At 43.0% G+C, this 25,563-nt stretch overlaps 2 protein-coding genes across 6 annotated transcripts in view; both read right to left on the bottom strand.

The window, feature by feature from the left end:
* myo6a (myosin VIa) overlaps nucleotides 1–15,713 on the bottom strand; it is a 134,091-nt gene extending 118,378 nt beyond the window's left edge. For all 4 annotated transcript variants that reach the window (XM_041958170.1, XM_041958169.1, XM_041958168.1 and 1 more), the window contains exon 1: nucleotides 15,558–15,713. The gene's annotated coding sequence lies outside the window, so the exon portion shown is untranslated. The remainder of the gene's footprint in view (nucleotides 1–15,557) is intronic.
* A 3,933-nt stretch (nucleotides 15,714–19,646) lies between these two features.
* Nucleotides 19,647–25,563, bottom strand: part of senp6a (SUMO specific peptidase 6a) — a 34,630-nt gene continuing 28,713 nt past the window's right edge. For both annotated transcript variants that reach the window (XM_041958354.1, XM_041958355.1), the window contains 10 exons: nucleotides 25,267–25,481; nucleotides 24,936–25,052; nucleotides 24,698–24,820; nucleotides 24,507–24,599; nucleotides 24,083–24,420; nucleotides 22,820–22,908; nucleotides 22,595–22,677; nucleotides 22,397–22,465; nucleotides 21,401–21,551; nucleotides 19,647–21,221 (listed from right to left, as the gene is read on the bottom strand). In XM_041958354.1, coding sequence (XP_041814288.1) covers nucleotides 20,985–21,221; nucleotides 21,401–21,551; nucleotides 22,397–22,465; nucleotides 22,595–22,677; nucleotides 22,820–22,908; nucleotides 24,083–24,420; nucleotides 24,507–24,599; nucleotides 24,698–24,820; nucleotides 24,936–25,052; nucleotides 25,267–25,481 — 1,515 coding nt within the window. In that variant the 3' untranslated portion in view covers nucleotides 19,647–20,984. The remainder of the gene's footprint in view (nucleotides 21,222–21,400; nucleotides 21,552–22,396; nucleotides 22,466–22,594; nucleotides 22,678–22,819; nucleotides 22,909–24,082; nucleotides 24,421–24,506; nucleotides 24,600–24,697; nucleotides 24,821–24,935; nucleotides 25,053–25,266; nucleotides 25,482–25,563) is intronic.

Raw genomic sequence — 25,563 nt, forward strand, 5'->3', positions numbered from 1 at the left:
GTTCAACCGACAGTTCAAAACCCAAAGATATTCCATTTAAAATGATGTAAAACAAAAACAAGCATAAAATCCTCACATTTAAGAAGCTTGAACCAGAGAATGTTTCAGAAAATGGGGAAAAAAGTCTAGTGCTTCCCAAAGCCCTGGATGGCGTCTTCAGATGTCCTCATAAAGAAAATATCCACATTTAAGAAGCTGGAATCGGAGAATTTTGACTTTTGTTTTCTAAAAAAAAATACTCAAATGGAAATGGTTACAGATTAACTTAAATAGTTGACAACTAATCGATTAATTGTTACAGCTATGTGTGCAGTGATGTGCGTAGTAGTAGTATACTGTGCAATAAAGAGTAAGAATTAGAGTAGGAGTAACACTGAGGAATACAAGAGGAGATATATAAATGATACTATATAACTATATATACTATATATATAACTATAAATATACTTAATGTAATATTAATAGAAGTATTAATACACACTGTCGGTAGCTTGGCCCAGTGCTCAGGTGGACCGTGTGATGTTTTTCCAGTCAATGAAAATGTAAAGTGTACTTGAGGAACCTGGATCAGTTCACCATCCCGATGGTCTGAGGGTGAATTCATGACTTCAAACTTACATTTTCTGGCATTAAACTTCGAAAGCATAATTGACTCCACGCTAAATTTGACCCGAATGAGCTGAATTTGTAATCCAAAAGTCTCATCCAATTATTTCTGGTTTCACCAACACACCTCCAGCTGTGGAGACGGCTGATCCGTCTGGTCTGCAGCGGCTCGGGCAGAAAGCACAAAGTACCAGCACCAGTCAGCTAATGGCGGAGCTGAGCCTCGACTGCAGCACTCAGATCACATTAAAGTGTTTTGTTTTTTTTACCAAAGCCTTCAACTAAAATGGTACAATCTATTTGCAGCCGCTGGCCTAAATATTAAAATCCTGCGAGCGAAGGCTTCACAGCTAACATGTATGGAGCTGTCAGCGTTCCTCCGGAACATCATTTCCATTAACATCCTCAGTCAGGTGAAAAATTAAAGATGCAAACAGAGCGGAGAGGTGAAAATCTGCTGCTGATTCCCAAAGCAGGCATCAGAGTGCGACTCAGACAGTGTTACTGGTCCAGCAGACACACAAGCATTATGCTAATGGAGGTGCCGCTACATTGGCTTTAAGATTCTGGACTGGGGGAACAGTGAGTGAACACAATAATTAGAGGAAGAAAATGCAAATAAACTGGCAGAATAAGTTGGTTTTTCTTTAGTTAAACGGTCACATGCATTAAAATCAACCAGCTCAGGTTGTGAGAAGCTTCTTTATCAGCTGCTCACACCTTTAAATTCCTCCCACTCCCTTTTAATAACACTGATCCTGCACACACGCAGGTCAACTGATGCTTGTCCAATACTCTGAAGCCAAAGTTTACATCCTCAAACGTCTTGTTTTGTCTGACCGACAGTCCAAAACATTAAAAATTATATTAATTTACAATCAACAATGAAAAACTGCAAATCCTCACAACTGAGAAGCTGAAGAGAAATTCTCAAAAATGACCGAAACGATTAATCACGATTAATTAATTCCTAGTCAAAATACTCAACATTTTTACTCATGTCTGTCCTTCTGTACACCTCACATACGATTCTGAGACACGTGTTATTCACAGTGCAGCCAACCTGTACGCCACGTCTCCTGTTTTACCCACAAGACTGTTGTTTCGGCATCTTTGATCATCAGCAGTGATAGGAAAACGTTTGATTTCCACACAGATGTGTACAACGATGCAGCTACAACAAGGTCTACAGCCATGCTAATGCTAGCAGCTCTGTGAGGCTGCAGTAAATGCTAATGTTTGCAATGATAATGCTAGCATGGTCTTGTTTAGCGGGCGTAATATTTACTATGTCCAGCATCTCAGGTTAGCGTGTTAGCATGCTTCATCAGCAGTAAACACAAAGTACAGCTGTAGCTGATGGGAGCCATTAGTCCTGTAGGATTTTGGTCATAAACGCAAATAAAAAAATAAAGACTGAAAAAGTCGGCCTGATGATGGCGCTAGATGAAAACTTAAGTGATCATCAAAGTCATTTTGATTCATCTTGAGGGGAGCATGAACCACATTTCATGGCAATTTATCCAGTAGCTGATGAGACACTTCACTGAAGGCCAAAAATGTCTACCTCATGGTGGCGCTACAGGAAAACTCAGAGGATGACCAAAGTCAGAGGGACTCGTCCTCTGGGGACCACGAATGCCTGCACAAAATTTCATGGTAATTCATTTAATAGTTGTTGTGATATTCCAGTCTGGACCAAAGTGGCAGACCGACACGGTTGAATGTGTTTGGAAATTGGAAACACACTGATGTTAAAATAGTTGCCAGCGGTTGGTTCTGCCGTGACACCTGAGCCGAACACTGAAGATAGGCAGCAAAACATGACGTCATATCAGATTTCTGACTCCGGACAGGATCATCATTATTTAACAGGGTTTTTTGCAGGTTTGTGGTTCTACATTATCTCACTTCACCTCAAAAAGATGAAATTTGGACAATTCAGAACTGGAATAAAAGGTGTAAATGAACATATTCCTTCACAGATTGACAAATGATTTAACATGGATACTGCAAATATAAAATATCCAATATAATTTATATGAGAAGCAATATAAATGAGGGACTTTTCTAGGGACAGTCAGCGTATCTGAAGCATCGGTGCATAAAGAAAGGTTGTCAAAACTCATCTTTCCAGTCTGCAGCTGCCTCGATGCGCTGAAGCCGAACAAGTGTGAATGTGAGCGTGATGAGCATCAGTTCATGTAAATTTTCCCACGACGTGAACAATGTTTGATTCATCCTCTCAGCTGAGTCTGTTTGAACGAGCGGGCCCGGCTATGAGTTAGACTCGAGTCAAACAGTGGGCGATTATTTTGGGACGAAGTCACGCCGGCAGGTCGTCTTTGCTCTGTGGAATTTTTTTTTTTCACACAGACGCATTAAAAGCAAATCAGAGCCTGTTCAGCATCCTTTACTGAACGTTAGAGCTGTGCGGAAGACCACTTAGGCCAAGACAAGGACCAAACTCTGGGTGAAGAGTGAGGCTGAAGGGGGGGCTGCCCTGATGGCCTCGGGATTCCCTGTAGTTTAGGACAAAATTATTTTTTTTGTTCCTACGTTTTATTGCATCTTATTAATAATGACAAACAGGGAGCAGTACTGTACAGTAGTACTACAGCAGTAACTACAGGAGGTATTACTGTGTCACACACTTTTTAACAGCCTTCACAAACACAACAGACCTCCTGACCGTCTGACGGTCGCTCATGTGGTGACATGTGCACTTAAAGCAAAATTATGCAACTATTTTACCTTAAAATAAATCATTAATGCTACACTGGCTTGCGACAGGGAGAACGGTGCCTCCTTCATTCCCACTATGCACCTGAACGCCTCTTCTTGCACTATGAAGCTTGGGTTCGATCGATTTCTCAACCCCGTCAGTTGACACGCTCCCAAACTGCACCACTGCTCAAAGCCCAGGCTGAGCTTAGAGACGCATCAAACCTGGTCCAGAGCCACAGACAACAACTCTGCTCTGACATGTAAAATCAGTGCCCTTTTAAAGGTTGATGCAAAAGAACAACTCTGGAAAGTTCCCCCTCTGTTTGCTTCAGACACATCCGACTGCACTGGAGCTGCCGGAGCAAACAATTGCAGCAGCTCACAGCAGCGTTCAAGGCACTGAGGGCGGATTCTCTCCGCAACAGAAAATCCTTTAAAAGCAGAGGACGCGTTCGAGATCCGAACATAAAGAGCAGCAGTGGAAGCAAACTGCAGCAGCTGTTGCTTTGTACGTCTGAGAGGACGACACATTTCGCAGCAGCGGAGGAAGCGCCGTGTGAATCGGCCCGCAGTTATGTGTGTCGACCCACTCCTCCGCTGACAAACAGCTGATTGTCGGAGCGGCGGCGTCGCTCACTGAGAGCTCACTGTCATGACCGATCAGTCACGTCACGTGGTGAGCACAGAGCCTGTGATGTGTTCAGGGACAATAACCCAGAGGGCAGATTGACAGTAACAAAGACACAGCCGGCTAAAAAGCCTCGTCCTAAAATTAAACCGCACCGCTCAATCTTTGGACCACTTGTTTGTGAACCATCAGCCTCCACTGGAACCGCTGGAGATAAATACTGTGGATTTAAGTCCAGCTAAAATGGATTAATCAATTAGTGGAATGACAGGCGATCTATGGTAGCCAATTAATCCTTGAAGTTATTATTCAAGGAAAAATGTGACAAACTCCCTCACTCCAGCTTCTCAGATGTGTGGATTTGCTGCTTGCCTTTGTCCTCTATTATAAAAAAAAACTGAACATACTGATGTTTTGGAGCGCTGCTCCAACAAAACAAGACATTTTCTACTGTTTCCAATGAAGAGAACAAACTGCAAATTGATCAATAAGGACAATAATGAGTCGCAGTCCAAAGCAGAAAGTCATGGTGTGGAGTTTGGAGGTATTCAGTATTAATATTAGAGAATAACAAACTGTGGTGATATATTAGCAGATGTTTGCATTGCATTTTTGGTACAATTGGTTCTTATTTCAAAATAAATTGAAACTTCAGGATCGAAATTGACTTTCAGAAAAATTAACCCAAAAAAAAAGCAAATTTTGAACAGGGGGCTTGAATGAAAGTATTAAGCTTTAATATTAATGTGCAAATTTAATATAATTACATCCTTATTATTATAATACAGTCTGCTGTTTTACTTTGAGTTTTTACTCACTTATCATGAGGCTTTGAATTTTTTTTTTTTTTTTTATTATTCACTTTATTGATCCCAAACTGGGAAATTCTTCTCTGCATTTCACCCATCACTGCACTTGAAACACACACATGCACATGCAACATGCAGTGAACACACAGGAGCAGTGGGCTGCCGCATCAGGCGCCCGGGGAGCATATAGGGGGGTTAAGTGCCTTGCTCAAGGGCACATCAGCCGGCTAATGGAGGGGGAGGGGATACTCCACCACACCCAAGTTTTCTCTGCCAGTCCGGTGGGGAGGAGGAAATTTGTTTGGAGGTGCAAAAATAGAGATAAAACAGCCGATACCACCACCACAAGCTGACATCAATACCTGTGTGATAAACCAATACTAGACAATAAAATCAGCCTGTTGGTGTGAGGGTCAGATGCAGTAAACTCCTCATCATACATCATTTACTCCCTCTGATCTAAAGTAATGACACCTCATTAGATATCTGACATTTCCAGCCTGTGTTTTTTATCTGCCTCTCTGGTGGATAATTAACATCAGCTACCGGCCTCATGCTGCTTGGTTTGATCATTTATTCTCTAATTATGCAGAAATGATGCCCCGTCGCTCGCCGCAATGACTCATTCTTTCCTCTGATGGGGCTGATGAACTTGAACTTTGTACAGCTGATGGCCTACATGTTGGTTATCTTCACACAAGCTGGCGTAATGATTCTATCTTCTGTTAACAAGCCTCATGTGTCCTGCTCCCTCTCCCACACAGCTGCATCGTGACATTTCAGGAAATGGAAAAGTGGGTGTAGAGAGCGGCTCTAAATGTGTGGTGTTGTCTGAAATGTAAAGTGATCTTCTCATGAATCACTCAGCTTACATCATTGCACCTTCACTTACAGAAGGCAGGTATAACGACTGTCCACAAACAAGCACAAAAAGAGCTGATGCTTTCAAGTTCTCGTATTAAAGAGAAGATCATTAAAATGTTGATAAGTCTTTATATCATCAGACACTAATGGACAGGAAAGTGTTTCTGCAGAGCATCATGATGTCACAGTGAAGCTGACCTTTGACCTTTCAGATGTAAAATATTATCACTTTATCATTTTATCCTATGAGAGATTTGTGTGAAATTTTGTCATAATTATCATAAGAATTCTTGAATTAAGGCCAAAAATGTGCTTTGTGAGGTCACAGTGACCTTTGACCTATGATCAGGAAAATGCAATCAGTGAAAGGTGAAAGTTTATGCCAAATTTCCTCCAGACGTTCCTGAGTTATCATGTTCACAAGAATGGAAAGTTTCCTGTGGCTTCTTCACAATAAAAGCCACCAACCTGTTTTGACAACAGAGTGCTTTTAATTTGAAGCAGCAGCAGGAAGCGTCGTGCCAAATCCAGCTCTGTGTGAATACTGTGAGTCAGGAAACAAACAAACCTTTTGGCTTGTGATCAAACAGACCGATGACGTTTTCAACTTTCTGTTTGTTTGAGCTTCGTGGTTTCTTTTGAAAACTCTGTTGTGTCGGGACTCATGAATGTTGGGCAGCATTCTTTGAAGTGATTAAGCAGCTGCTGCCCCACCCACGGCACACACTCACCACAGCCCACAGGGTGTGTTAAAGGATCAGGACATTAGCAGGTGATTCCTTTCACTAAGGCACTCCCCAACAGAAGCAAACACACAGAACAGGCTCGAGACTAACTGCTAGAAATCATTTCTTTCTCGCTCTCCGTTATCGATATCGGGCCTCAGAGATCGAACGTCTCCTTCTGTGACCAGGCCAGAGCTGCTTTTTGATGACTTCAGCACAGTCGAGGAATTTCCTAAGTGCTGACGTTTTACAAACTCCCTGTAATGCAGTTTAAAGATTGACGAGAGTCATCCTCCTGAAGGCGAAGTCTAACGCCAATAAAATGTGTCATAAGCAGCTGAGAAGTTGTACATTACACAAGGAGCCTGAAGGCCTCGTCCTCTGCAGCGTATTAAGGATTCTCTTTGAATGCTGGAAGCAGTGAGGAGGTGTTTTTCTTTTCACAGCTCCCTCTTTCAGTCTGCAGGCAGATGAGTAGTGCGGAGGTCAAGCTGTGACACAAAGGTCGCCCTTAAAATCCCAGAAACAGACAGCAAGATCCAACTCATTCATGCCGATGCTGCCTTTAAAACCTTCAGCGGTCAGCAGCAGATGACTGCGGCCTTATGGGGTGTTACCCAGGTGTAGCCGGTAACAGCATGAGTAATCAGACTGATGTTCTCAAGAGGAACAACAACAAAAACTGGATAGAAACTGGTTCTCAGTTGTGGAACAAGAATTCAGATCCCAGTAAAAGCAGTAACAGCACGATTTAAAATACTCTATTCAAGTAAAGGTGCATAAGTGTTATCGAGTAAAACAAAAATGTGCCAAAGTATGAAATGTGAAAGTACTCATTGTGCAACACGGCCTTGTTGCTATTGTTGGATTATCATTATTGATGCATTAGCATTTAAGCAGCATTTTTATGCAGCAGGGTGTCACGATGAAGCAAATTTTAACTACTTTATATACAGCAGGATTGTTTAAATTGGAACAATGCATCATATTTTATAACTCTTTATATATATATAACTGACCGCATCATGTTAAATGTTAATTTAAAAGCTGAGATCTGACTATAGCTGTTAGACAAATGTATGATACGATCTACGATACCGACTTTGTTGCTTTTTCTGCCGTAATCTCAGAATCAATAAAATAGTAACCCCCTTAAGTGTCTCCATGTTTATTGTTTACATCATGCAAATCAGCTCAGAGCTGTCTGGTGTGCCCTCTAGTGGTGTCCTCCAGTGCCGCGTACATAGGCAAGCATGTGAACAAACACGTAAACGCTGCAGCCGGTTGTTGACGCGAACACGTGGTTAAAAAGCAAGAATATCTTCAGCCTTAGAACTCATTCACACAATAACACCAAGTATAAACGCATCCAAACAGATTAAAATCCGCCTGTTCAAACCATCGCCTTTAAGACACACTGCAGCCAGGTGTTGAAAAGGTGTAAATGTATCTGTCCAGTTTATAGGAGTAAAGATTACTTTAAGTAATCTTTACTCCTATAAACTGGAACTACGTCAGTAAGCGATATGTGGAGACGGTGGATTTTTCCACTCGTGAGGCCTGTCCTGATGGTCCACTGTGCTAAAGTTAAACCCAGTATGAGTGAGAGCCTGCAAAGACAAGTCCATCAATGTGAGTCATCCGTGTGCTCATTGCAGCTAACGGTTGCTAGCTAGCAAGCTAATGTTGTTTTAGTTACCGAACAGCTTCAGGTGCATTGAAAAGCCTGAAAAAGCAAAGATGGACTGCAATCAAGTTTGTGATGTGGCGGACCAGGAAGCATATTAAATCCATCTGGATCACACCCGGATACAAGACACACTTTTAACGACTCGTGTCAGCTTCATCTCCTGCCAACAGTTCTAGTTGGTTTCTTTCAACCATGACCGAAATCTTGGCCCAATCTTAACCAAGTACTTTCACTCGCCTCAACTTGTTTTTGCAGAGGTCACGTGGGATGTTTTGGGAGGTACTGACAAACAACCTATTTTATCTTGTCAGTATGAAGAAGAACTAAGAGATAAAAACCGCAGTCACAGTCCGCCTCATCTGTGGCTGATAAGGTTGGGTCATTATGGAAGTCTTTGCAGTTTGGGGTTTTCTTTGTCTTCCGGAAATCAGTCTGACAGATCAAATACTGAAAGTGGCTCCAGAGTTCTGACAGTTAAAGGTTTGTTTCCGTCCTGACTTTTCAGCGTCAGGCTGAAAGTCCTCTCTGACCCTTGTGTTTTTTCATGATCTTGGTAATCTGTCCTCTATGCGGTCACTTCCTCGCAGCAGATTATTTAACAGGCCTGACAGACAGGCACATAATGCAGACGCCCTAAAAAGAAAGAGAGGAAGTGTTTAGCTTGGCGTCTCCTCCGCAGAGACACCGAAAGACCAGAGAGACACTGAGGACAACACGGATCAAAAGACCAGAGCTGCATCAACGTATTCAGCCAAAGGCATCTTGGGAAAACACACACACACTCTGTGTTTGCATTACAGAAAAATCAACCTGAAACTGGTTTCTCCTGAACATTTCCAGTGAGGAAGACGTGCAGTTGTGTAACAAATCTCATAGCAACCGAGTGTGGAGGACCAGCGGAGGACTGGCTGTGCACCGTTAACTGCTAAATATAACACGGAGGAAACAGAGGACATCTGAAGGAAAGGACTGCTGTGATGTGGATGAGACAGTGCTAATATTAGAAATGTTCTGAGGAAAAGTGGACACAAAGCCACCGTAACAGCTCGGTTCTGGTTAAATGGTGTAAAATACCAGCTTTCCTCGTCCACTGGTGCCAACACGGTCACAAAAACTCCCTGATACAAAGACTGACTTGATCGTGGAACTCTATTATGCAGCTGATGGTTAAAGGGATAAAAACCACTGTCGCACACAAACATCATCTTTAGGAGGGTTTGAACAACTGCGTTGGCCCAGCGATGCTTCCAGATACATCTGAACATAACTGATGCACAAAGGCTCATGTAATTGAGTCAAACTGGCAGATAGTGATCATTAAATGTTTGACTGCCTGGACCTTATCGCTGAGTACATGCAAGAGGAAAACCACCAGCGAGGCCTCAGGAGACTCAGAGAAACAAAGGAGGAAGGAGGAGGAGGAGGATGAGGAGGCCAACAACACACATCTGGGTTCAGACACCTCCAAAGAGTACGACACAAGGAGACCCGGTGCGCCAAAATCTGAAGACGCCATTAAAAAACGGACACTTCATAAACTCAATCACTGATGTCAATGTAGCTGACAGAAGAAAGAAGAGACGGCGTTTCCTCCAACGATGCTCCCACCTGTATCTCAACTGAATACTGTGCTGCTAGCCACCACGCCATGGTGCTGATAAGCTACGGCTAGCCCTGCTAGCTTAGCCGCCACAAAGGTATTGCAGTGTGCTCATGCCATATCGTTCATCTGAGTGGTAAAAACTCTCATCAGACTCCTGCTGTAAATACTGTAGGCGTCTGACAGGTAGTAATCAATCAGCTGAGACAATCAAAGTAATTTGGGCACTGGCCATTTATCGGGTGTGAAGAAGATTCTTTCGATGGCGTTTAACCTGACCTATGTCACCTCTCTCCTGTTTACCCTTGAGCTGATTAATTGCTTAGTCCATCAACAGAACAACAATTTGCAAGTTTTTACATAATTGATTGATCATTTATTGATATTTTAGGCAGAAATGGCAACAATTTGATGGTTCCTTCTTCACAAAAATCTGAAGATTTCCTGCTTTTCTTGTTCTATATTACAGCAAACTAAATATCTTTACGTTTTGGACTGTTGGTCTGACAAAAACAGTAATTTGAACACATCAGGTTGAGCTCTAAGAAGGTGTGATGACGTTTGTCACTATTTTCTGACTTTTTATAGACGAAACAATTAACTGATGAATCAAGACATAAAACAGCAATTAATCCATGATGACAGAAACTGAAATAAGCAATAATTTACTGTTTCTAATCCAATTACTCAATTAATCTTTAGAAATATTGCTAAAATACTCAATTATGAAAACAATCAACAGTTGCAGCTAAATACATTTAACATTTAGAGGTACTGAACTGACAGTTTGATCCAAAACGGCTGCAGTTTGAAGACGGATCTCAAACTCTCAACAACGACATTACAAGAAAGCAGCAGTTACGAGTTCAAGGTTCAGAGCTGTAAAACCCTGCCAGCAGCTAAAAACAAGTATTCCTGTGTCATTTGAATATTTAAGAGAAGTGTTAAAGAGAGCCGGATTAACTCGGGTCAAAGTCCTCTTGGAGTAAAGCCACAGAAACTAATGAGCAATGTGACAGATCAGTGCAAGGAAACAGCATTTCAGCTCCATTCAGCGAACACACACGTCTTCATGTTGGACTCAACAGCTCTAATCTGCATGCACCAACAGCTGGAAGCAAAGGAGGGACAGTTTTTCACAATGCACCGCTCTCATCATCTTATTTTAATATAAAACACATTCAGACAGACCAAAACACGAGATCGAATAACCCACAATGCAACATGCGTGACACCAGGGCAGCAACATTAGGGATACAGGGAGGCCTTCGGTTTCAAAGGTCACAAACATTGATCCTGCAGGGGGGGAGCGGGCGCATGGCTGCGCCCTCTGTTGCCACGGTTACAGCCGTCGCCACCATAATGATGGGCTGGGTACATTCGCATGCTGACATGACGTGACGCGGCGGTTCGGCCACACGCGCGCCACACAGACTGAAGGGAGCGTGTGCGAGGAAGCGCAGGTCTGCTGCTCCAGACGAAAACCGGTGATTAAGGCCCGACGGGATGACAGTGAGGACTGCGTCCGCTGCTAAAAATACGCATCACGTCTCCAAACACGACGACGAAAAAGAGTTCAACCACACTCAAAAGTCCTGGTCACCCTTTGTTAAAATATTAGTGAGCAGTATTTATCACTTTAACTGATAAATTAGAGGTTTTTTTATTCTCACTGTAGGTTTCTGTGGAGCTGAGTGAGCTAATATCTGAATGTTAACTTGGAAACACTTATGGTGTTGCTTCATGGCCTCTTAGGACAGGAACTAATGTTATTTAAGGCGACTGATTGGCTGACGGAGCTCTAAACACAGCAGATTTATAAAAGAAATCAGCCTCTTAGAGAGGACTCAACAAGCTGCCACAAAATAAAAACTTATTAGCAAAGAGCTAAAATGTAAACTCTCAGAGGTGACCCAGAGGTCAAAGTTCAACCCTCACTAAAGGTGAACAGTGTGTCTGGATTAAGTGTCACTGAGCAGGACACTGACACCCCGGACTGTCGGCTTAACGCTTTCAGTGTAAACAGATGGTAACTCGGGTAAGAGAGGAAAATCTTGGGGGGACAGCTAATTAAATTAAGGTGAGTGTCGTCACCACTAAACAGCGCAGGCACAGGTGAGATTTGTGCCTTGTGCCTTGAAGCTCGCCTGCTGTCTGTAAAATTAGACATACAGTGAGTGGTATACACGTGTTCTTTTGATATGCATTAATATCTTATATACGATGTGCTTTCATGAATTAATTACGCTCCATAAACTATGCCATTTGGTGCTTCGGTTTAGGAGTTATTGACAGATCCATCCATCACTCCCTTCATTTAATCAGCTGCTCGTTTAGCCGAGGAACTGTTCATCGAATTTTTATCAAAATATTTCATAATTAAATTCTTTTCTAAACAATATGCAGCAAAGACGAGCAAACTAATGATATTTTTGAAGCTTTTATTTTAAGGATTTTTACTGCATAAACTATAAAAATGGTTAATTGATTCAAGACGTTTATTCCATCCATTCCCTGTCAATCCATTTCTTGATTATAAGGCTAAATAATGTTAATTTAAACGACATTTGAACTCGTCTTTTAAAGAGGAATGTAGTTTCTCATTTGGAGTGAGGAGGTAATCCGAACCGACTACAGGAAACAAGTTCTAAAATGCAAAGGTTTACGGGTATAAAGACACACATGTTGACATTTGATAGCCAGCAGTTCCTCTGGCTTGAAAAACTGAGTGTTAGAAAGCCGACGTAGGGAAAATGAGAGTTAAGACGATGTGATTTGAAGCGTAGCACAGGCTGATGAGCGGATCTCCACTTCTTGATGAAGGTAAAATGACAGCAGCAGCATTTCCAGGTGCCCAATCAAAAAAACTGATCTACATGTGAGTCCACGTGACTTCTGTTTACGAGCCCTGGCTCACTCGTAATCCGGCAGTGAGTGTGAACCACAATCCAGCAACAAAGTCAACTCCATCCTGGACATTTCAGCTCCCTCAGAGACCAGAACACCCCCCCTGGAGCGAGGAGGCCGGGCTCCCAGACGGCGTGTAAGTTGACACTGTTCATCGCCATCAACAAGAGTCTGTGGTCTGCTCAGTGTGGCATGACTAATTCAGCTCACATTCCCCTAATTACAAAGGCTAACGGGGGATGGGGGGGGGGTCCCAAACCCTCCATAACCACCTCCATTAATATATCTCCATCTGAAACAAGATATGCGTGAACCCTCCTGCTCCATCATCGGCAGTGAGGAGAATTTTGTGGCCAATTAAAACAGGTCAGTCCTCTCAGAAATGGTTTCTGGAGAAATAACAGAGCCAATCGGGGCCTTGGAGAGCAGGAGTGAAGTGATGTAACAGTCACACTGGGACATTTTAAACACAGTTACAGTCTGCAGTTTCATCGCTGCTCTGACGGCCTGCAGGCAGAACCAATAACAGCAAACTTTCTAAAAGAAAAAAAGATCATTTCAGTCAGAAAGCACGACTGACCGGCTGGCTAGTGACTTAGCAGTTAGCTCGCCGGCTGCAGCAGAATGATCCAACCAAATATTTCACAAAGATGCGCAGATTGAATTCGCTGCGCCTCTCTCTGGTGTGCCCGAGACTTAAATGCACTCTGGGAATCTGCATTGTCATACTTACTTTAAAACATGCATTTTTCAAATGTAACCTGGGGTTGTACAGGTGCAGCATAGGAGGCATAACAGCAAGAGCATAACAGATCCAACGGATCCCCTCGCTGTAGGGGCCAAGCATTCAGGCCTGATATACTCCAACTTCCACAAAGACTTAATCACAATTCCTAACTCTTACATCCACAATACAATTCCAGGATATTCCAGGAATTCCTTGACTCGCTTTCCTGACAGTTTCAAGCTCTTACAGCTCCAGCTGCTTCCTCCTCAGTGGTACAGTGTGTGAGGACACAATACAGCCGTTTACAGAGAGAAAACACTGAACTAACATCCAGACTGTGCTGCACCATTCACACGTCTACTGCCATGTGCTGAGGTTGACCAGTTTTCTGAATCAGCGCCCTCCTGTATACAAGGATATCTTAAGTGGATGAAGATGCATATAAACAGATTATCCTGACATTTGGACATGAGCCATGAACCAGGATGCCAAGTACATTTCATCAGTCACATCTCTGCAGCCAAAAGGAAAGCCTGTTCAGACTTCTGCCTTTGTACCACTTACTTTTATTCGGCTATATGCAAAAAAAGCAGCTTCCCTAAGAAAGCTAAGTGTCATCCAGCTAATCCAATAACCGTGCAGTCATTCAGGATCATTTCCTGAAGAGGACTTTGATCCCTGAAGTTCCTGAACCCAGGAAGGACGGCTTGGTTCCAAGAAGTGCTATTGTGTCATGATATTCAGGTACAATAAGTCCATACAGCCATAAAAGAAGAAGCGCAGGGAGCGAAAGTCCCATTAGAAATGAGAGTTTGCTGTGGCGAGGCCCCCACCTAAATAAATAAATGTTACAGTAAAACTATTCTCAGCACTATGGGAGTGATAAATTCACACCACGGGTGTTAATATACCAGAAGCTGCATGTACGTCCATAACGAAATATTTATAGTGACAGTGCAGGATGTAATAAAAGCACAACATAATGTGCTTTTTGAGTCAGGCTTTGGGAGAATAAAATGACCACAACAGTGATTTCAAAGCAGCTTCAGCATAAAAAAAAACAAGCCCAGGACAAACACAATGAGCACTCAGAGCTCTTATGTAATCATGCAACACAGATAAAACCACAGGACTGCCCGAGTTTGTTCCCTGCATCCAGACTTCTGAGGATGCCACACTATCTGTTATTATCGTCCAGGCAGTAATATCACAATGGCCGAACCCACCACCCTCTGCTTTTTTTTCTCATGCAAAGCATGTCCATTGATTCTTCTTCCCAGGCTCAGCAGCAGCGGTGGGTGTGTGTGTGCAGGCAGGCCGCAGCCGTGCTTATATTGTGGGATCTGACATATTGGTGCTGCTGCTGTACAACAACACAGCCTCTCATGTCATGAACGCACCAGTGAATTCTGCCAAGCTCTGTCCCCTTTGAGCTCCCTCTAATGTAATGAGGCTCGTGCTGAATGCTCGCTGCCATACGTGCGCCGCTCTAGCTGGCTCGCGCCGAGCCAAACCTCCTTGAAAGAATCGGAGAATTTGGAATCGCGCTGCCTATCAGCCACACTCACACGCTATGAACGATGAATCATCACTTTTCCTGATTCGTGAGACAATTCTCGTCAAATCGGCATGCATATAAACCACAGAGCGTCACCTTTTTCACATAATCCAACTTTTAAATATTGTTTGCCGGATATTTCCGCTATGTTCTTTGACCAGAAAACGCCATTTGGAGGCAACGGCTGCGTCGTTGACTGTGCTGAAAAAGTTGAAGCCCTACTGAAATAAAAGGAGGCACTCTGGTTTCTTTACATGCCGAATTTTACAGTATCGCATTTTCTTTAAATGTGTATTGGATGATATATACTTATGTACGTGTCCCTGTTGATTGTCAAACAAAAACTTTAAATTGACAGATAATTTAAGGAAGTCTGGCGCAGACTCCTCTCAACAAAGCTAGACAAATCCAAGCGCGACATATGTTGATAAAAACATGAAATTTCGCACCGCTGAGCGCAGGAACGATAAAACCTGGCGGCTATTGTGGTTCGAGGTAAAGCACTGCTTAGCTAAGGATTTGTACCTCAGCTCTCTGCTGTGTGTTGACGGTTTTCCTCCTGGGAAAGCTACAAAGTGTGTTGACAGCCTCCCTGTGCTGCTCGCTGCTAGCACCGGGACGCCGCTGTGTGTTGTAGCCTGTCAGCTAGCTAACATCACCGTCTTGCTGCGATAAATTCTCGCCGGTGCATGCAAACGGCTGCCGGCGTTGCCTACCTCGTTTGCGCGTGAACTCCCGGGACTCCTCGGGTTGTTTTAAAGAAATGATGTCTTTTGAAAAGAAAAATCCAAGGAAAGGAAGCGCACGTCCCAAACACAGCCGTGCCGGGTGTCTCCAGATGATAGATGTCCGCTCCGGCAGCCTGGGCCACACTCTCCCCGCCCTGCAGCCTCCGACTCCCGCAGCAATCCTGGGAAACCGGCCCCGTGACGTCACGAGGTGGATAAATAGTCTCGGGCGGCGTGAGTCTCCCTGCAGGGGGCGCTGTCCGGGCCAGCAGGGCTTTTATTCAAGCTCTGCTGAACATCAGAGCATCCAGGGTGGGACACATGGGCAAATGATGGACTTCAAAGAATACCTCACCTCAGCAGTGGTGGAGGAAGCACTGAGTATCCAGTGACCATCCCTTACTAAAGTAAAAGTACTAATGCTACACTGTAAAAATACTGCTACAAGTAAAAATCCTGCATTGAAATGTTTTATTTATTTCTTGGTATACTTTATTGTTTTAGTATATTTTTATTTCTGGTATATTTTTAATGCATTTACGCATATTTTTATTTCATGTTAGTTTATTTTATTCTATTATCTTTATTTTATTTTATTATCTTTCTTATTATCTTTGTTTCTAACACGGGGGTTGCAATGCAAATTTGGTTGACATGTCCATGCTCAATGACAATAAAGGCAATCTTGAATCTTGAAATATTAATTAAGTAAAAGTATGTAAGTATAATTAGGAAAATGTATTTAAAGTATTAAAAGTAAAAGCACTCAATGTAGAAAAATGTCCTGTGACTGTTCTGCTATTAAATATTGCATCATTAGATTAATATGATTCATTTATTAGTATAAAAGCAGGATTTTACTGTTGCAGAGGTGGAGCTCATTTTGAACTCTTTTCATTATGGATTAATCGGCTGATTATTTTCTAAATTATTCGATTGATCATTTGGTTTGTAGAAAGTCTGTCATAACTGAGCAACTTGTACTTTTTCATAATTATACAGTGATGTCAGTTCATTTGTTTTTGCTCCATTATTTTCACTGTATTGTATAGTTGTGCAGCTTGTTTGCAACAGGTTTTTACAGTAACACAACAGGATAAATCTAAGAATATCATGGCATGCATGAACAGTAGAGCTGCCTGTGCTGCTGTATGTGATGTCTTATCATCTGAAAACAGATTTGCCGTTACTATCTTCCTCAGCTTTTTAAGGTGACTTTCTTTATTTCCTCTTTCTTTATATCAGTTTAGATTATAAGCGTATCTTTTACTTTCGATCTCATGGAAAAACACACACACTCTTTTCAGGGTTCAGGGTGAGATGAGATGCAGAGACCCCAGGATCGAGCCCTGTGGAATACCCCAACTGGATCGCTAGGGTATTGGATGTTTTTATTGATTTTAACGTGTTGCTCGCTACATTTGAGATATGATGCAAGCCAGCCAGTTGATTGCTCTGAAAGTTAGTGAGTTAATTCAGAAGTATGTCATGATTCACAGTGTCAAAAGCTCCCACTACAGAGCCTTCACCTTTGGATTACTTAAATTTTATTTATAAAGTATTTTACTTTTACTGGTTTAAATTTTGCTATTCAGATACCTGTTTTCTTTGGATTCTCCAATCAGTTGCATGAGCAGGTGGCTTTTGACTCGTGAAGGTCCCAAACTACCGTATTTCTCAGACCCTTTAAGGTCAGGAGGTCTGGGTCCAATTTGGTGGACAATTACTTTCTTTAGTTTAAAATCTCTTTTTTTCATTAACTTGGAAATATCAATATTACAAAATTTCAAAGCAATCCATCCAATCGCTGTTTATTTCACTTCTTCAACAGTTTATTGAGGAAGCATTGTTGAAGTCATTTCTCCTTGCTGCTGATTTTACATCCTTTACGTCTTTTATCCTGTTTTGACTTGATTTCACTTCATGCTTTATTGCGTTCAGCTGTTATTCAATGTTGTGTTTACGTTTGTTGTGTGAAGCAACCCTGAAGTTGTAATCTCCACTGCTTCACACACTCTGCTGGCATATGTGACATGTGAGTAATACCTTCAGGAAGGTTGGGGATTAACTGGGATAATGTCAAAGACGACAACAATGGTGCTAATCTCTGTCTGCTGCTGCACTCACGGTCCGTCACTGGAGACCAAGCAGTCACATTATTTTAATGATAAAACAGTAACAGCACAAGGACCAGAGCAGATTTTGGCACCATGATGTCTTTAGCACTTGTGACAAGGTGTGTAGTTAATATTTTGGTATGATACCCACATATAGTCTCACAATAATCACTGTTTTTTATTGTGGTTAGAATGATGATAAAAGACTGTAGCAGGAACGCTAAACCATCTCCATGGCAACATGCCGCCGAGCAGTTAATTCATATTTTATACTTTACTTTTGTCAGGATTCATTGAGCGAGCTCATAAGTGGGATGACAAAACACAATTCAAGAGTCATGAATGTTTTAGTGTCCAGTAACTGAACGCTGGGTTCGTCCTCTCCGTCTGAAGAATAAGCCACTGAACACCAGACTGAAAGCTGAGAGCCGCATTTCATAACAAACCACCTGAGACAGCACGGGACACACCTGCGCTTTAAAGACAGCACACCTGTCTGCATTTACATGTTGGTCACGTAACTGATGCCATTTTTCAATCAGACCTGGAGTGAGTGGCTCAGGAGAGTTTAGTCCTTCATGAGTTCAGACTACAGCGAGTGGTTCAAATCAGAGTTTAAAACCAACTTCCTGTTTGTGGCTCTCAGCTCTCATTGGTTCATACTAACTATATAGACTTTATTAGGTACACCTTGCTAGTACTGGGTTTGACCCCCTTTTGCCTTCAGAACTGCCTTAATCCTTCGTGGCATAGATTCAACAAGGTACTGGAAACATTCCTCAGAGGGTTTGGTCCATATTGATATGATAGCATCACGCAGTTGCTGGAGATTTGTCGGCTGCACATCCATGAGGCGAGTCTCCCGTTCCCCCACATCCCAAAGGTGCTCTATTGGATTGATATCTGGTGACTGTGGAGGCCATTTGAGTACAGTGAACTCATTGTCATGTTCAAGAAACCAGTCTGAGATGATTTGAGCTTTATGACATGGTGCGTTATCCTGCTGGAAGTGGCCATCAGAAGATGTGGTACACTGTGGTCATAAAGGGATGGACATGGTCAGCAACAATACTCAGGTAGGCTGTGGCATTGAAACGATGCTCAATTGGTACTAAGGGGCCTAAAGTGTGCCAAGAAAATATCCCCCACACCATTACACCACTACCACCACCTGAACTGTTGATACAAGGCAGGATAGATCCATGCTTTCATGTTGTGGACACCAACAGATGACCTCTGGCATCAACAAGGGATTTATGCCCACAGAACTGCCGCTCACTAGACATTTTGTCTTTTTCGACCATTCTCTGTAAACCCTAGAGATGGTTGTGCATGAAAATCCCAGTAGATCAGCAGTTTCTGAAATACTCAGACCAGCCCGTCTGGCACCAACAACCATGCCACGTTAAAAGTCACTTAAATCACCTTTCTTCCCCATTCTAATGCTCAGTTTAAACTACAGCAGATCGTCTTAACCATGTCTACATGCCTAAATGCATTGAGTTGCTGCCATGTGATTGACTGATTAGAAATTTGTGTTAACGAGCAGTTGGACAGGTGTACCTAATAAAGTGGACAGTGAGTGTAAATCTTTAAGTTGCAATGTGTCAGCAGCGACATTGAAAGTCTTTAAGAATTTCAAAGCTTAGCTGCTCTGCAAACTTCTTGTATTCCATCTATACCTGAAGTCTTCCCACAAGGCAACAGTTTGTGTTCTTCAGCCTCCATTTCTAAAGGTCACTTAGCATCTGATGCTAGCTTAGCTGCAGTTTGGTCGATTCGGGGAATTAAGCGTCTGACTTTAAAGTTCAGCCGACTACATCGCAGACTAAAGAGAAGAATAATCAAACACAACTGAAACAATAAAGTGGGGTTTTTTTTAACATTTATAGTTGCATTTTTAAAATTGTAATTCAGGATTAAATGCTTTCAGTTATTACACTTCAACTGCTTTCACCTCCTACACTTAAAATGATGCCTCAGCTCCTTTAAGTGTTTTAACTTTTCCTGCAACTGTACAGTAAAACAGCATCAAACAACTCACATTTTAACTGGTTTACAGGATAATTGTCAATGTCCAGCTCAGATCCAACGACATTTAAACTGCCGTCGCTGCTTTTGAACGGACACGAACTGTTAACTGTGAACAAGCTTTAACTGATGCTTCAACTTGAACTAAAACTCAGAATACTTTCATTGTGACATTTAAACAGCTTCCTTTTCTTACTTTAACTGAGTTCACCCTTAACCTGCTTAGTGTTTACACCTGTAATCTCCACCATAAATGAGCATACCTCAACCTTTTTTTTGTAGGTGCACAACTACTTTAAAACTTAAGATGGTGCCATCTCAATGAGATTTGAAAGATTTAAACTTTTAGAGACTATTAAAATGATTTGAGTTGTAGAATTAACCTCAAACCAGCAGCAGGTTCAGCTTAGATCCCAGATACGACACGTTTAGAGGCATTTAGGTGACACAGCAGGTGGATTTGCACTGAGTTTCACCTGCAGCTTTTGAGGTCACAACAGCTGGCTGGCGTGGATTCTTTCAATCTGAATTCAGTGTCTCCAAGTATCTCAGGACCTGGAGATTATCACCTGGATTCAAGACTTTTCCAGACCTGTTCAACAACGTATAATAAGAAGGAACACACACACGCACACACACAGACAGACACACACACACACAGTCTTATTTATGTATAAATCTATACGATGGCACACAAATAAAAATCTACAGCAAAGGAAGTGCTCTTGCATCTAGGGTCGCTTTTAATGCTGAAAGTTCATCCACTCCACATCGAAGAGACACAACAAGAACTGAACTACGACTGTGACTCGTGAGCTGGAAGTCAACTTTCTGCGAACAGTTTCTTTTTTCCAGACAGGTGGATCGATAGCTTACAAATAACAGCAACTTCCTCTATGTTTTTATAGTCTTTGTCTTCCTCTACACAACTAAAGCATAGAAAATAAAGATGCAAGAGCGCAACAGTATCTTCTGCACAGATCCTCCTGGAGAGGAGAACATCTATGAAAACATAATTTAATGGGCCACTTCATGACTGAGTCATAAAACAGTTAATTACAAAGGCAGCGGAAAAACTCCGGCATATTTACAGTTAATGTTTTATTCAATACAAATTTAAAGGTGTGTTTGATGTCTGTGGTTAATGGAGGGAGTTAAGGATCGTTTCAGACACGTTTAAGTGAAACCAGCAGCGTACAATCAGGTTCGGCCCCCCCGCTGGGCCTGGGAGTGACGGGGAGAGGAGGAGGAGGAGGGTGGGGTCGTTTCAGGGGCTGATGGGTAAGTTTGGCGGCCGGCCCTTCGACCCAGAAGTCTCTTCAATCTCAGGCTCTTCAGGAGAGCTGGGTGCAGCCTCGACCCGGTCGGGCTCCTTCTTCTCCACTTCCTGCTGCTCCTGGATCTTCAGGATCAGCTCCTTGATCTCCTCACGCTTCGTCTTCATCCGTTGCTGAGGAAACCACTCGGACAGATTCACCGGCAGATGAAAACTGGGAATCGGATTCTGGTTGAAGAGACAAGACACATTCATCATGAATAAAACGGTCCTGGACTAGCGAAGACGCTAACGAGAAACAACTGCGGTGCAAACAGCAAGGAAGAAGAAGCAGTTATACAGGAAAGAGCAGAGTGGAGGATGTTTAATTAAGCTGAGAACAACGTGTTTAAAGTTCCTCCTCTCACCTCAAAGAAGCTCTCCACATACTGCAGGATGTAAACTCCACAGTCGCTGAAGTTATCCTGCTGAGGCACACGTGGGCTGGAGCCCTTCATCACGTCCTTCCCAAAACTCCGCTGAGTCCCTTTACGCACCTCCCACTCCACCTCCAGGTACCTAAAACAAACGCACACTCAGTCACCAATCAAAGTTAAGATGAGAGATCTGTTTAATTCCCCAAATGAAATCCAATTATCGAAAAGCTAAATTCTGTATTCTGGAAATTCTGGAAATCAGCCAGGTGCAACAGTCATCATCCATTCATCAAGAGGGCTTTAAACTAAACTTCTGACACTTTGTTCTTGAGCTCTGTTGTTATTTTTATAGCTGCACTGCAGAGATGCTGTCGCTCCATTCATGGACTCGCTGAATCCTCCACAATCACAATCAGGAGATCAACCACCACCTTTATTTGTTATCAATCATCTATTATTATTCTTCGTCTCGCTTATATTTGGGGGAAGACCAAGATACACGATCTGGAACTTCCCATAATGCTTTGAGGGATGTAAACAGGAAGTACGATGTTGCTACACACTCAGTGAGGTGATACTGAAGAAAACCTGAAAACGAGATGATTCTCAGGCAAGTCCTGGAGTTCCTGGAGCGTTTCTAAGTTGATTTATGTACATTAGTAATCCTTGATCCTTGATCCTTGATCCTGAGATGATGGCCACTTGTCTACATTTTCCAGTTCACGAAATTATGCATAATTTTCATAATAGTCATTACAGAAAACTATAATGACTGTCATTTTCTTGTGAGATACTGGACACTTTTATCCCTTCAGGTATTCAAATAAAATAATCTGAGAGGGAATAATCACTTATCAGTTAATGCATATGAAAAAGGTTGGGAACCACTGCTTGACTGAATCAGAAACAACAGTAATATAGAACCTCTAGCATCCTCTGTAAAGTCTTTATATGTAAATGCCATCAGGTGCAGCAGCAGACACTCACTCTCTCAGAGTTTTCACCACAGTCGACCTGGCTGGACCTCGCAGGGAGTCCATGATGAGGATACAAGGCCTGAAGGAGACACACATAAAACAATGTGATGCCAACAAGTCTCGCTTTTCCAGACACTCCCTGTGCTGTCAGCTTCAGCAGAGCAGCAGTGCCGCCTGCAGGTGAAAAGCCAGAAGTGCATCAACTCACTGTTTGCAGAGGCTTTGTTTGGAGGCCAAAGCGGAGGCATCAGAGCTGAGCGTGTCTTCAGTCCCATCCTCACTGCACTCGTCCTGCAGGCAGAACATTCACCAGCATGAACTACGATTCCGTCAGTTTATTCAGGGCTTCATCGCTTCCTTCATTGACTCACAATCGGCTGATTAACGGACAGACGAGGTCCACCACATGTAAGAAGTAAAGAGAGTTGATCACCTGACCGGAGCTTTGGTCATCAGAGAAGGTGAAGGTATCGTCGTCTCCTTTTCCTGAACCGTAGCAAACACTGATTCTGTGCAACTCGCCTAAAAATCACAAATAAAAAACATCATTAATTGCAGACCTAAAGGAAACAGAACTGACTCTCCTGACATGATCAGTATTAAGACGGAGGAAACTGAAACCTAAAATCAGAGACAAAGCAGGATTTGTTGGATTTGAATTGTCTCCTTCCACTCATTGATTCACGTCCATTTGTCTCACCGCAGCAGGACCATCAGCTTGCAGACAGAGTAAAGTGACAGGAACTGTTTTAAGCTCTTTGATGGAGCATTAAGGAAAAATCGAAGGTCTGAGAGCTGAACAGCAGCTTTAACACTGCAGGGAAAATCTCACATGTAATCCTGCACGTCAGGATGTCACACAGTGAAATCTGAAAATGTTCAAAGTATAATTACTAAAGGAATTTAAAGCATCCTGAACATGATCTGTGGTTAATGGGCTGAAACACGTAGCAACAGCACCTTTTATTCCTCTTACATAACAAATACGAACATGTTTTTCTACAGTTCTTCTTTCCTTTCTGCAGGTGAGGCTCAAGAACTTCGATTTTTTTGTAGCTGTGTGTCGACCAGAAGCGCCTGTTACCAATCAACCTGTTTACCTGTGGAATGTTCCAAACAGGTGTTTCTGTAGCATTCCACAACTTTCCGAGTCTTTTGTTGCTCCTGTCCCAACGTGTTAACTTGTGACTTGAAGACACAAAGACAAACCGTCCAGTATGCTTCATATTAAGGGTCCAACTTTGTCCCAGAGAGGCTGAATAAGTGGACAATATCAAAACATGTCCACTTGTACTGATCCAAACTCCAAACTCCCTCCAGGCCAGTGAACTGGCGGAGGTTCACACCTCCTCAGGTATTTCCATCCTCATCTCTTGTTCTCAACCATTCCTCGTATAATTTGTTAAGGTTTTGTTCATTGAGGTGATACCTTTGTACAAATTGACGATAATTCATATGTTCCTTTTGACTTTATAGATATCTAAAGCCATATCTGTCATTATGAAAAGCTCCTGGACTCTGAGCCTCACAATGATCAGACAGAATAAACTGAAATCAGGACACTGATCAGACAGAAACTATTATAAATCAGACCAGACGACTGATGCCAACTTTCAGTACTTGAAAATTTTGACATCTGATGCATCGACACTCTGTCGGCTCTTTAAACTCTGGCAGTTAAATGTCAGCGACTCACTTGTGTATTGTTGCTCAGTGTCAGCCTGGCCGTTGCCTGGTGCAGCAGGGGCATTGGAAGGCTCTTGTCCCCCCTCTGTGAAGGCTGCGTTCTCCTTGGCGGGGTCGCCGTCGCTTTGACCCTCTGCGGACGCCTCGGGGACGCCGGGGGACGGGTCCTCCGAGGAGCTGTCCAGTCCGTCTCCCTCCGGGGACAGAGGACGACAGTGGTCTGGGATGTTCTCCTCCGACGGCGGCTCTGCAGCCGGAGCTGGAAACGGACCGTGGAACAGCGGGTTCTGCTCGTACATCGGACCCTTGAGGCCCGGGAAGCAGATGACGGCTAAGTACCAGTGAGCTCTGACAAAACAAGAGTTCAAACCGTTACAGGACTTAAGTCACAGAGCTGAATACAAGTTCTGCAATTTGATGAACCGAAGACTCACGACTCGTTGATGGGAACAAAAATGAAATCCTTCTGGAACAGATCCACATGCCGGGTCCACGTCTTGACCCTGTTGTGCTTCCTCTTCTGGATTCTGGAGATTGAAAACCAAAGATTGAAGCATTTAATAGCAGAAGCTTGTGAACATCATGTGGAGTAAAAGCGTGTTGTGTTGATGACGTTGATGCTCACGGCAGGTTCGTCGTGTCAGGGACGCTCCTCCGCTCCCTCTGGTTCAGCCTCTTGTAGAAGAAGGAGCTGAAAACGTGGATTCTTTGTGCATCTTCTTTTTTCAATTTCTCTAAAACTAAATATCTAATATAGAAAAACACCAGAATGAGTTATTTCAGTATTAATATCAATAAACTCTTTTTGTACTTTACATCTGCATCATGTGAGGAAATCAGCGAGAAGCAATCCAAAAACTTACTTTAAATAAAAGTCTATGATAACGTCGTTTAGGAATTCTCCATCATTAAGGCAGTGGAGGTCTTCATTTGTGACTGATATGCCGCCTTTGGCTGGAGGAGGAGGGTACACCATTAACCTGGAAGACAAACACCAACAGCACCGTCACACTGGGGCTGCAGCAGCAGCAGCATTACCACTCCTCTCCACTGGATGGAGCTGTGGCATGAGACCGTCTGCTGTTCTAGATGATATTGATCTTTTAATAAAATGATCAGTTTGGTGTCGGTACCTAAACTCCATCAGCACCAGCATTGCATTTCAGCCTTTCAGCTGACGGAGGAGTCACTCACTTGATGATTGGTCCCGAGAAGGTGGGCTGGAGGTCAGTCATGTCCTCGTCTTCTTCTTCATAGTAGGTGCTGGTCTGCTGGCGGGTGGCCATCCGCGTGCGTACGGGCATGGTGACCGGGGTCACCGCGGTAACCTGCGTGACCTTGCTGACCGAGGAGACCTTGGTAACCGGGGAGACGTGGGTGATCTTGGGAGGAATTTGCACCGGCTTCACCTGCAGGCAGGGACAGGTGTCAGTGAGGAAGGAAAGCAGGTTTACCGCCTCGTGGTCGTTCGCCTCCGCCAAGCAGTCAAGC

This window comes from Chelmon rostratus, chromosome 18, assembly GCF_017976325.1.
Source record: "Chelmon rostratus isolate fCheRos1 chromosome 18, fCheRos1.pri, whole genome shotgun sequence".
NCBI lineage: Eukaryota > Metazoa > Chordata > Actinopteri > Chaetodontiformes > Chaetodontidae > Chelmon > Chelmon rostratus.